This window comes from Stegostoma tigrinum, chromosome 18 (assembly GCF_030684315.1).
Source record: "Stegostoma tigrinum isolate sSteTig4 chromosome 18, sSteTig4.hap1, whole genome shotgun sequence".
Taxonomy (NCBI): domain Eukaryota; kingdom Metazoa; phylum Chordata; class Chondrichthyes; order Orectolobiformes; family Stegostomatidae; genus Stegostoma; species Stegostoma tigrinum.
This window is the reverse complement of record NC_081371.1, coordinates 21,334,273-21,347,284: the sequence shown is the minus strand read 5'-3', so window position 1 is coordinate 21,347,284 and position 13,012 is coordinate 21,334,273. Positions and strand designations below refer to the sequence as shown.

At 38.6% G+C, this 13,012-nt stretch overlaps 1 protein-coding gene across 1 annotated transcript in view; it reads right to left on the bottom strand.

The window, feature by feature from the left end:
• LOC125460655 (ELKS/Rab6-interacting/CAST family member 1-like) overlaps window positions 1–13,012 on the bottom strand; it is a 730,867-nt gene that overhangs the window by 138,260 nt on the left and 579,595 nt on the right. Inside the window, exon 18 of the mRNA XM_059652379.1 lies at window positions 6,906–7,007. Within this exon, the coding sequence (XP_059508362.1) occupies window positions 6,906–7,007 (102 nt within the window). The remainder of the gene's footprint in view (window positions 1–6,905; window positions 7,008–13,012) is intronic.

The window sequence follows — 13,012 nt, the reverse complement described above, 5'->3', positions numbered from 1 at the left end:
TAAGTGGTCACATACATTTCGACATAATTTTGATCAAACTGATCCTGGTGACAGCATTGCTGTGAGACCACTCTGAGACCCAGTGGTCTAAGCACAGTTATCCAGTGCAGTCTCCCTGCTCTAGAATTGAATTGAACAAGCAAATACTTTCTAGATTGGTCATTACTGTGCTTGGAATTCCTCCCTTCAGTCAGGCTTCTTTAGGACTGAGGCACTGATCTTCCTCTTAGGTATTTGGGCCTTATGATGTCTTGGTACTAGGTGGATGTTCACCACATTGAACTGGTCCATGATCTGTCCAATAGGCATAAATTCTCCAAGTGCATGGAGTGATGCAGACAGCACTCAGATCTTTGATTTGAACAACAACATTATCCAGGAGGTGCCCTTATTTTGATCTTGAATGCCTTCCAGCCAGGAAAAATGGGACAGATTATTTTTACCTTTTCTAATGACCCCTTTTCAATTTAGGATGTGCAGAGGTCCACTCAGTCACAGATTCTGCTATCAAAAGACAACTTCATCTATTGTAGGTCACCAAAAGCCTTCATGAATCACGCAACCTATGCACAGATTGTTTACCAGGAACTCCCATGTTCACAATTCCATTCCCATCACCAATTCTCCATTGTTACAGGACTTGGCATGGACCAACATAGAAGCCTGTAAGTGCCTTTATTTAATGTGTCGGCCCTAGAACATCATCAATGCTCACCTTGAAGGATTAAGAAGTGGTTAAGCTTTAGGACATGTCACACCAGAGTGTCTGGGGCTATCTTACTGCTCTATCTTGTCGCTTCTTTCCCCTTGATAGCTGGTGAGACTTACAGTCTATTTTTGAGGCCTTTTTGGACTGCAGGTTGCCTGACCTTACTGCCATGGTTGGCCCTACCAGGGGCAAGGAGCTCCTGACAGCATCACTCAAGGAGCTGTCAGTACTTGCAAGCCTCTCTATCACAACATGGTGGTAATCCATAATGGGAATGCCAACTACAAACAAGTTGTTGTTTTCAGTTAAATCCAGTTTTCCTAGCTATGGAGACAAGAGTCTGAAGATATTCTGCAACAGACGTGATGGAGGCAGATTTAGTAAAGTAAAAATAGAAGTGCACAATCCTCATAATATTCTTAGGAATAGAGACAGAGTGCTTGATATCTACAGTATTGAGACAGTGAAGTAAATTTTTGCAATGGTTAAATGCTAGGGCACTCGGTTTTAAGTGTGAAACTGTACCAGCTAAATATCCACTTTAAACAGAGTCTTTCCCACTGTTTTCAACCAAAACGTATCATAACAATTATGGCATTGCCTTGGAGATGTGCAAGAAGATTTCCAACATTCAGTGGCAAGTCTATTCCTTCCAATTCTACTGATAAACCAGATCGGTCAATTATCCACTGTGCCTGGAGTAGTATGGGTTTGTCATAGAAGATGACTTGGTTTCAATCTTCAATGGCCAAAAGTGTAATCCTCAAGACTATCCAGCATTCTCTCAATTTAAGGAAATATTCTTTTAGTAAGACTGCTGGCAAATTGAGATTTGAATTCCCAATTGGCAAATTAGATATCACAAATTGCTCACGAGTGACAAATTGCTGTTCACGAGCAGTTTAATTCTTTTCAGGGTAACTAAGTTCATTCGTGTCCTCCTTCAGATTTAATTAATGACATATCATAGTTAATTTATTCTGCATTTTTTGAATGAAATAAATAATGCAGTGCTAATATCACTATTTGGGCTAAGACTACAGGACAGCAGAAAATATAGAATATAATGTCTTTATTTGGACAGCAACAAGTGATTGTCACACTTAACAAATATCTTGTCAATTGCACTTACCTTCATGCAACAGGTCTGCTAGGATCTAGAAAACATCTATGTTAACAGTATTATCTTGGATCTCTCATCATAATCCTGTAAATTAGGAAACTTCCACTTTCAAAGACATTATATTGCATTCATAGATTGAGTGCAAATTTAAACTCATTGTATTGAACATATAAATGTCTCAGCAAAATTAGAATGGCACATATGTGCTAGGAGCTCCAGCTGGATGCAATATTCCAACTCAGCACTTCTTGAATGACAGGTAATAAAACAAATGAAACAGGTAAAGAGAAAAATAATTTGAATACAGAATGAGGGTATATACCTGTGATTCTCTATGCACCCTAAAATCACGATCTCAGCATTGCTGTCATACTAAATGCTAGATGCAACGTGAGGGAAATGGCCATCGACAAATCAGAGACAGGGCAGGATGGCAAGAAAACAGATAATAATGTGAGTCTTTCTAAAACAGCTATCAATGTACACCAACAAAGATAGACTCCCAACATTCACCCCTGCTCTCAGGGAAACTCAGTCATGCCTTGATAAGATTAGGATAAATTTAACTAGATTTCATTTGAAGCTGTGCTTTTTTGATTGCTTTGAATGCACAACACTATCACTTTTTGCCTGGTACTCAAGAACATCATAAATGTAACTTAACAAGATGGTAGGCAACTTTTCAAATGGAAACTTTACACATTAACAGGTGCACCGTAGAGCATTATACAATTACAGTCCAATTCTGGCATGTAGGAAAAACTAAGAACATTTTGGATGTACTGATTTCTGAAACTAATTATGATTTAGTTCAATGCAATATTGATTTTTTTTGGAGTCAATCATAGATAATAACAATTTTGAAATATAAGATTACTTCAAGTGTACAGGCAAGTATTATCATAACTAATTTGTCACGATATTATCACCGGGCTCAGTTTACAGACATGTGCTCTTAGACAGAATCAGACATTTTAAAATTGACCCTCATACCTTTCTATCTTTCCAGGGAGGCAGTCAGGTATTTCTGATTTGCTAGGAATCAATGAGCAATTTCAAAAAAATGTTATAGAGATGTCATTAGTGCATCGATAAAAAACATCTAAGCGACGTGGAATCTTATATTGTTATGCAGTGGAGATAGGAATTAAAATCCCAGAAATTGCTAAGGCACATTTGTGGCCTTTGTTGATTCATCAACTATAAGTATCTGTTCTAATGCTATTTTCATACCCTCTTGTTATCATTTTACAATCTTTATTTTCAAGTATCTATTCACCTCTTTTTAAAATAATATTGTCTCCATCTTAATAATATTTATGAGTAAGGTTTCCTTGCTTTTAGAGGCTACAGATTGAAAATGTTACAATTCTCAGTGTGTGCTGTCTTGTTATCAATTCAACAATGAAAAGATTCATTTGTTACTTACACTCTCAAAAATTTTTAGAATTCTGAAAATCTCTATTAATTTGACCCTATTTTTACGTTTACATGCTGTGAAAACTCCTGTTGTAGAACTGGTGAAGATACAGACACAAAATAAGTCAGTAAGTGTTGCATTTATTAAAAGAAAACAATAATGTGGAACTGACGTGAATTTTTTTAATCAAGTGTTGAAAAAATTCATTAGTAACTTTGGATTAAATTCAAAGAGATGATTCAAGACAAACATCCGAAGGTCAATGCTAAACACTTAATTTGCAGGAATAACAAAGTGTGGAACTTGAGGAACACAGCAGGCCAGGCAGCGTCAGAGGAACAGGAAAGCTGATGTTTCAGGTTGGGATCCTTACTTTCCATTTGGTGGGGGGCTGGTGAAAGCCGCAGGGTTTCTCAGAAGGGTAGGGTGATGATATCAGGAGTTTAGGGGATTGATCCCAGATCATGGATAGGTTAGTTTAATAGCCTGGGGGATTGGCTGCTATAACAAGCGTCAGAGGGTCATAGGAAAGTATGGGAATGGGTGGGCTGGAGCTCAAAGCCTGGGAAAGGATTCAGAGTTTGGGAGGCAGAGGGGAAGCTGAACATCTGTGAAGGGGTTTAGTGCCTTAGGAAGGGAATCAGTGACCTTTCCTTGGTTAAAAATCCTACCCAATGTGTCAGTAGTTACGAAAATAAAAATAAAACCCCTTCACAGGTTGCAAAAATCTCATTCTTCTACAACCTGAGAACACACTTAACTGAAAAAGCATTGTTTTTGGTGTGGACCAAGTAAATTCTGACTTCTGAGGAGAAAGCTGAAATAAAAATTCAAAATCAGAATGGATCATGTTTTTTTTACTGTAAAACAAAACCAAAGAAAATTATGGGAGGGAAGTCAAAGATATTTCACGGGCACTTGTTCTTCAGTGTTAGGATTTCAACTTTTATTCTGTGCGTTACTTCTATCACAAATAGTGGCTGTTCAAAATTTTAATCAATTTTGGGCCAATAATATTGATCATTATAGCCATTATTTAAACGTAATCCTAATTACCATTGGTTGGAGGAGAGTCTGAGTCCAGCCAGCGCGTGGGACGAGTTGGAGCCCATACCTGCGTGGGAGGTGAGAACAGGAGGCGAGTCGTGGGCCTGAGTCTGCAGTGGGAGCTAGTCCAAGCCCAGGATGGCCTGGGAGATGAGTCCCAGAGGTGAGTCATTGGCCAGACCCCAGAGTAGGAGGCAGTCTGAGCCTGGGCCAGCCTGTGAGATGAATCCCGGAGGTGAATTGTGGGCCTGAGCGGGAGACTGTCCGAGTCTCTGAGGTGAATTGCAGGCTGGGGCCCAGAGCAAAAGATATTCTGAGCCCAAGCCAGCCTGGGTGACGAATCCTGGAAGCGAGCTGTGGGTCGGAGCCCGCTGTGTGGAGGCAGTGAGGCTTGTGTTCTGAAGACTGGCAGGCACAGACTCAGTGAAAAGGATTATGTTTTGAGTACCGTTTAAAGATACTTCTTATTCCTATTCTGGATTTTAAGTAATTTGAGTACTTTTTAAAACTTTGCATTCCAAAGTTAGATTTTGTTTTACTCTTTCAATTCTGTAAGAAACACAAAGTATTCTGTACCTAGGTTCCCTGTACCTAAGATGGTGCCAAGGTGGTGACATTACAAGCTTCCTGCTGCATTCATTTGACTGCACGTGACAATAAAGGCTACTCTATTCTATTCATCTGTAAAATAAGTCTACCTTGGGAACAACGCCTTGCAGTCTCCATGTACCAAACATAACCACCAACATTATACACATTTGTTAGTTTTATTTTGAGTGGGATAGATCTACGATTGAACCAATCGAATTTAGACAGCGAAGCTATGCTTCTAATTTATGACAACTAAGTTTCATTTTTTGTAGTTACTAATTTCACAGCCTGATGGCAACCTAATTACAATCAACCTAACATTACTCTTCTGTAATCTCTATCAGAAATCTGTGAGAGAACCATTATATTGCTACAGCATAGGTGACTGCCAGGGTTCAGGAAAGAGATTGAAAAGAATCAAACTATCTGTATTTAATTAATGCCTTGCTACAGTTTTAAATGTCTTTGGATGGACTGTGGAAGGGGAAAACTGAGAGATGGAAGTCCACAATTTTAATATCAGAGAAATGAAGGAGTAAGTGCATCTTGATTTCAAGTTTTGACATGAATATGGTGAGAAAAGAAAAAAGCATTTGCAACTATGAGAAGATTCAATATGCTAACTTATGCAGATCAACAATTCAGTCTGGAGCATGTAATTCTCAAAAAGGGGAGCTATCTCGTACAAAATAAGGCAATATGTAATGAAAATGAAAATGGTTGAAAAGGAGTTGAGAAACCAGAAAATGTGCTTGGTACACCCTTAAAAATTCCCACATAAAATCTCACCAATTAGTCCGATTATTCCTGCTTTATCTGTCACGTGACATGGAAAGAATTAAGTAAGAAACGATCAGCAACTAGTAAATGGAAACAGATGACACCCACTTGAATTGGGGGAAAAAAGGGCATGTGAGAAATCATTTACTATTTGCAAATAGCATATATAAACAGTGGAAACCAATCATGACTTGAACAGGAGCCACAAGGTGGAGGGAACAGAAGTGTGTGCATGTGTGTCACTGTATTTCACAAAGCAAAAGTACTCGCATATTTTTAATGCACTGGTTTTCCTCTGTGTGTTGTCAAGACATTTGCCGAGGCTCATGCCAGACTCTACGTGCTCAAAAGCACTGAAGTACTTTAGATATAATTAAGACAACAAAAAGTCTCAAAAGTGAGTCTAAATGGATTTTAATCATGTACAACGTACGTTGTTGACACTGATTAGTGATGTGAGTTTTTACAAAAGGTTCAATTTCTCTGGTGTGAACTTTCATTTGACAAAATTTCAACTTTAATTCTAACAGATGATCACAATCAATTTTAGAAAAACTAAACTATTACAAAGTAACTTGCAGCCATGATAAAAATGAAATTATCCTTTGAAAAAAACAAGCTGATTATTTTTACAGTAAAACCAATGAGTTTCTGTTAATCACTTGCCCAAAAATGTTCTGATTGAATTTGATTTTACTTTTATCATTAGGAAATAAGATGATCTGTTCTAGCACGGCTTATGATTACATTTATATCCAGAATATGGATTCAGTGAGGGTCTTGGAGGAACTCATGAACGCTTCATCTTTCCATGAGGGCACAGATTTGTGCCAATAGATGAAATGACTGCAATCTGACTTTACTTTGTGTGAACCAAATAGGTCTAGTTCAGACAGGTGCAGTTCCAACTAGATCAAAAGGCGTCAATTAAATTTAGACAATCTTTGCTGCTCAACTGTAGTCTGAGGGAATCATATGACAATATCTTAACATACATTATGAACAATATAAACGTTTACAGGCCTGTTGATTTTTACAACTGTAAGAGATATTCCCATCTTGTGGTGCAGTTTTACAGCCCTTCACATTGCCCTGTTAAATTATTCAAACTGAATACGATCCAGGTCTGTTGCATTAACACAGCAAGAGAAAGGCTGAGAGAAATGACGCAAGTACTCCGTAAGTCCTAATAATTCACTGTGCAGTTCCTAACTAGATTCTAAAATGTTGCTCACCTGTTCTGGGGAGAGTTTATGGTTCATCGGATCTGAATGCGCTGAGGATTTCAGGTGGTCCTCCTCATAATTATCTGCCATTAATTTCATTCTGTTCTGAGTCTGTGAAAAGGAAACAAAAATATTCAAATCCTTTTGATTATCCACCAACACTGACACACAGTAGTACGTTTTTAATGTAAATTATTAAGAGAATTTTCCTCCTAACATTTTCAGTCAGATGTGCTCTTTGGGGTTGGGAGGAGTGGAAGGTGGTAAATAACTGTTAATGATACCCTTTTTTACTCCAATTGTTATTAAGAAAATTTCAAGATATATGTATACTTGCGTGTGTACATACAGAACAGGCTCAACACAGTGTTCAAGTTGGAACTTTCGAACATGGTTACATTGCATTCATATTGAAACACCTTAATGTAGCATTGTCACTTTTCAAAATGTCCATGTTTTTCTCCTCATCTTTGATACATGCAGGTCTCATCAGGCTCTTCCACACAAAGGGATTGTGAATTGGGTGCACACTAGATTGGGGTACCGAGAAGGGAGATCATAATAGCCAGCTGAGATAATTTGCAAGATGCCTGAATAATTCTGATGGTAAAACTTCACTTGCACAGAAGCAGAAAAATGCTAGCACAAACTGAGCATTGAAAAGTTCTGAGACTGTGCGAAACAAAACAGCTCAATGACTTAATTCTTGTATTACTGCAATGTAGCTAAATGTACAGTTGTGAAATAGCACTTCATCCTTTGACTAGGCACTTGATAACTTTGCTGTCAATGCTGAGTTCAACAATGTCAGTCCATAACCTTAGCCTTCACTTTTTGAGATAGCAGCTGCTGGTGATAACTCTGCTTTCCCACTTACATCTCCTTTAGATCCATCTTGTTTTTATTTGTCCTATTAACAACAGGTTCTGCGTTGCACATGATCACTTTTGTCATTTAAGCTCTCCTGTTTCTGAATTTACTTACAATAACACAGAAACAGAAATTAGGAGCACAAGTAGATCATTTGGTCCTTCAGTCTGACATTCAATATGGTCGCAGCTGATTATCCAACTCAGCACCCTGTCCCCATTAACTCTCCATAATTATGCTCCCTTTATCTTCAAGACCTATATCTAATTCCTTCATGAAAACATTCAATGTTTTCCTCTCAACTGCTTTCTATGGTAGAGAATTCCACACGCTCACCACTCTCTTGGTGAAGACATTTCTCCTTGTCTCAGTCCTACATTGTCTACTCTGTATCCTCAGACAGTGATTCCTGGTTCTGGACTCCGTAGTCATTGAAAACATCATTCTTGCATTTACCTTGTCTCCTCCTGTTTGAACTTTACAGGTTTCTATGAGATCACCCCTCATTCTCCAGTGAATGAATAAACTCCAGTGAATACATTCCCAAACTGATCCAGTGTCTCTTCATATGCCGGTCCTGCCGTATCAGGAATCAGTCTATAAAACTTTGTTGCATTCCCTCCATGGCCAGAATATCTTTCCTCAGATAAGAAGACCACACTGCACACAATATGCCAGACAGGATCTCATCAAGGCTCTGAACAATTGCAGCAGACATCCCCCATCCTGTACTTCAATTCTCTTGCTATGAAGGCCAACATACCATTTGCCTTCTTCATTGCCTATTGCACCAAAATGCTTACTTTCAGTAACTGGTGTACAAGGGTACTTATGTATCATTGCAGGTCCTCTTTTTTAATCTATCATCATTCAGATAATAATATGTCTTCCTGCTTTTGCTAACAAAGTAGACGACCTCCCATTTATCAATATTATACCTCATTTGTCATGCACTCGTACATATACTCAACTTGTCTAAATCATGCTGAAGCATCTTTGCATCTGCCTCACTCAATTCACCCTCTCAACTAGGTTTTTTTTGTTGTCTGCAAACTTGGAACCATTACGTTTAATTCCCTTGTCTAAATCAATTATATATACATTGTGAACAGCTACGCCTAAACACACATCCCTGTGGTACCTCACTATTCACTTCCTGACAACCAGGAAAAGAACCATTTGTGCCTATGTTTTGTTCTCTGACAGCCAGCCAGTTCTCTATCCATGTTAGTACACTACCCCAATCCCATAAACTCTAATTTTATATGCTAATCTCTTATGTGGGACCTTATGAAAAAAATTCTGAAATCTAAGTAAACCACATCCACTGTCTCCCCCATATCAAGTCTACTAGTTACATCCATGAAAAGTTCCATAGATTTCTCAAGCATGATTTCCATTTTGTAAATCCATGCTGATTCTGTCCAATCCTGAGACTGTTTTTTAAGTGCTCTGTTATTAAGTCTTTTGAAATGGACTCTAGTGTTTTCCTCTCTATCGATGTCAGGGGAATTGGTCTACAATTCAGTATTTTTTCCACAACTCACTCTTTTAAAAACTGTGGTTGGGTTACATTATCTAGCCTCCAATTGATAGTAACTTTTCCAGAGTCTATAGAGTCTTGAAAGATGACCACCAATGCATCCACTATTTCCAAGGCCACTTAAATAAATGGGAATGTAGATGATTGCGCACTGGGGATTTACCGATTTTAATCCTATCAATTTTCCCACCATCATTTACCTACTAATACTGATTTCCTTCAGTTCTTCCCTCTCATTAGACCCTGTATTACACAATACCTTTGTGGTGTTATTTGTCTCCTCCTTTGTGAGACAGAACCAAAATACATATTTAATTGGTGTGCCATCTTTTTGTTCTCATTATAACTTACCATTTCTGACTGTAAGGACACTACATTTATGTTCATTAATCTTTTTTCCCTTCAAATACCTATAGAAGCATTTACAGTCGATTTATATGTTCCCCACAAACTTTCTCCCATATTTTGTTTTCCCCCTCTTAATGAAGCCCTTAGTCATCCTTTGCAGAAACTTAAACTTCTCCCAATCCTCAGGTCTGCTGCTTTCTTAGGCCAATTTGCATTTTCCTTCCATCAGTCTAATACTATCACTAAATTCACACATTAGCCATGGTCGGGCCACCTTTCCAGTTTTATTTTTGTGCCCACAGTAATGATCAAATTTGCAGTTCTTCTTTTATAATCTTTACATGATTTCCATTGCCTATCCACTGTCTTCTCTTGAAATAAAGTTCCCTAAATTATCACAGCCAGGTCACAACTTTTACAATTGTAGTTCCCTTTATTTAGATTCAGGGCACTACTCTCTGAATCAACAGAGTCACTCTCTATCTTAATAAAGAATTCTATCACATTATGGTCACTCTTCCCAGAGGCCAAATGTTCCTGTGTCGTAACACAATACTCAGACTAGGATGGCCTGTTCTCTAGTTGATCTGTCCACAAATTGATCCAGAAAACTGTCCTGTAAAGACTCCAGGAATTCCTCTTCTGTGGCCATCTAACTTTTCAGGACATTATTGCCCTGAAACATTGGGCTAGATTTTCCAAGGTGGTTCATGATCTTGACCATGGCCTTGACTCTAAGTTGGAAATAGTTGGAGCTAGATTTCTGCCAATTTGGAAGTGCATATGATGGTTGAAAGGCTTCTTTCCACTGTAACATGTGAGTTTCTGTGGGAGCCCTACCTAGTCATAGTACGGGGAGGGCATACTACTGAAAGAAAACTACCACAATCATCTCAGAACGGCCTGAAAGAGAACACCAACTGTTCCATTGGTCTGCTTCTTTGCAGCAGGAAGCCAAACCTGATTCCTGCCTGCTCTGGGAAAGTCTCCCAGAGGGTGGAATACGTCAGGGGTCTGTGCAATTGCAATTACTCTAAATTTCCTCCACCCCGTCCCTGCCCAGCTTCTAAACCTGTTTCCACAGGGCCATGAAACATCAACTCATTAACTCTATTTTTCTCTCTTTATAAATAGTGTGACCTACAGAGTTATCTTTCATCTTTTAAATGGTAACATTAACCAGTCTGGCCCATATGCTTTGTATGTATCCAAGTTGGTTATTAGGTTCACTTGTAACAGCCTGTTCATGAATTCATTCACACACACCTTGAAGTCATTAGAAAAGATCAACTGCACATAACATCAATTTTTAAAAAATTATAATCTCTTAATTACTGTTATTGCTGAAGAAGGGAGTTTGTGTATACAGTAAATCCACAACTCTGCAGTCTTAATACTAGTGAAGCTCAATTCAGGAGCATTTTTCTACCTTAAATTACCATAATGTCCTGATATTGTGGTCCTTTTGCGTGCCATGGAACAAAGTCCAGGGCTGTGTTTACCTACTACAGAATGCAGTTTAATCTCTGGTGGAAACAGATACTAGTTTCCAGTTCTGGGTTTTAATACAAAAATGTAGTCACACTTTGCATTCTTTAAGAACATAATAGTGCTATTTTACTTGCAGAGTGCAATAACTAAGAGATGGATTTTCTGCAAATGGACATTAACTTCTTATTGGGTGGGAAATAGATACAAAAGATAGAATTAACAGTTCTGAGGAAGGGTCACCGAACCTGAAACATTAACTCTGTTCTTTCCTTCACAGATGCTGCCAGACCTGCTGAGCTTTTCCAGCAACTGTTTTTGTTATTGATTTACAGCATCCACAGTTCTTTTGGTTTTTACTGTGTTTAATATATGCACTTTTACATAGCAGTTTTCAGTGATCTGACTCTCCACAATAATTGTAATGTAATTGCATATTTATAAAACAAACAGGCCGAGTTGTACTTTAAGTGCTCTGATCCTGATGCTGGGCTCATGTCTGGCCATGAGAGGTGGCCATGGCAGGACTCTGGAAGTGATTTTTAAGGAAGGGGCCATTTAAAAGCCACACAATGTTGCAGTGGTTGGATAGTATAGCTATGGATATTCAGGCAACAGCACCTTGGGTGCAAGAGTGACCATTGCTACCAGGAGCATCCTCTTAGGCCATGGAATACACATTAAAATACTGTGGGACTCCCCAAGAAAGCTATTGGGAGGCCACTGGATGTCCTGCTTTTCCAAATAGGAGCCGAAAAAGTGCCAGCAGGTTTGGAAGTATACATTATCAGGCCTCACACGCTTAATGTGTCTGTCACAGCAACGGGAAAACGTTGGAGCCCCTTCCTTGTGTCTTCTTCCATCTTGTTACTTGCCTTTGGCCACCTAACTCATCTCCAAGGGCTGGAAAAATTCAGGCCTAGCATTGGTAACATCATCAATTGATAGATGTCTTCCGGTCTTAAAGCATTGTCAGTCTATTGAATTTCCTATCAGAAACAGTTGCGGTTCATTGGTTCAAACTGGTGGTAAGAACTGAAATATGAGGCTGGATTTTTGCCTCCAAATGATGGGTTTGCATCATGTTGCAAATGCTGAGATTAGTATTTTTTAAAAGAAAGTCAAAGTTTTTACAGTATGGAAAGAGGCCCTTCGGCTCATCATGACTGCGCCAGTCATCAAATATCCATCTATTCCAATTCCCATTTTCTAGCGCTTAGCCTGTAGCGTGTATACTAAGAATTTTCACATCTTTCCCCGTCCCACACCTTTCCACATGGTTATTTTCACAAGTCAGGAAGACCTTGGGTGTGAAATATACATGCAAAGTTGGTAGCCTCATTGTGGAGGCAACAGAAGATTATATTTTCTTTAAGACACGTTTTCTTGTATACTGATGTGGGTCTTGAAGCCCTAAAAATTGCACTCTTTAGAGAGTTTTTGATTCCTGTGAGAAACCTATAGTGGAGTTGGTAACACTGTGGAAAGTTATGCAATGGTCTGAATCTTCAAATGACATCATTCAATGCTATGTTCTTATGTAGCTTTTTTATAAATGAAATGTCATGCTCTGTTCTGAGATATATGTCAAATGACAGCTATGACTGTTAAAAGCTTTACTTTCAAAAGCTGCATCTGCTCCCTGCATTCATTGACACTCAAACACTTTGCTTTCAAATGGAAATGGGGCACTATTGTGAGTCTGTCAATGTAGTTGAAAATGTTTGTTATAACAGCTGTGGCCGTGATGAATGTCTGGTTGGTTTCCAAACGCTATTAATGAATTCAACTCAGTGGGTGGTCTATTCAACCAAGGACAATTTAAAATTTTCAGAGGCTTCAATAACACAATACGCCTTTAATATAT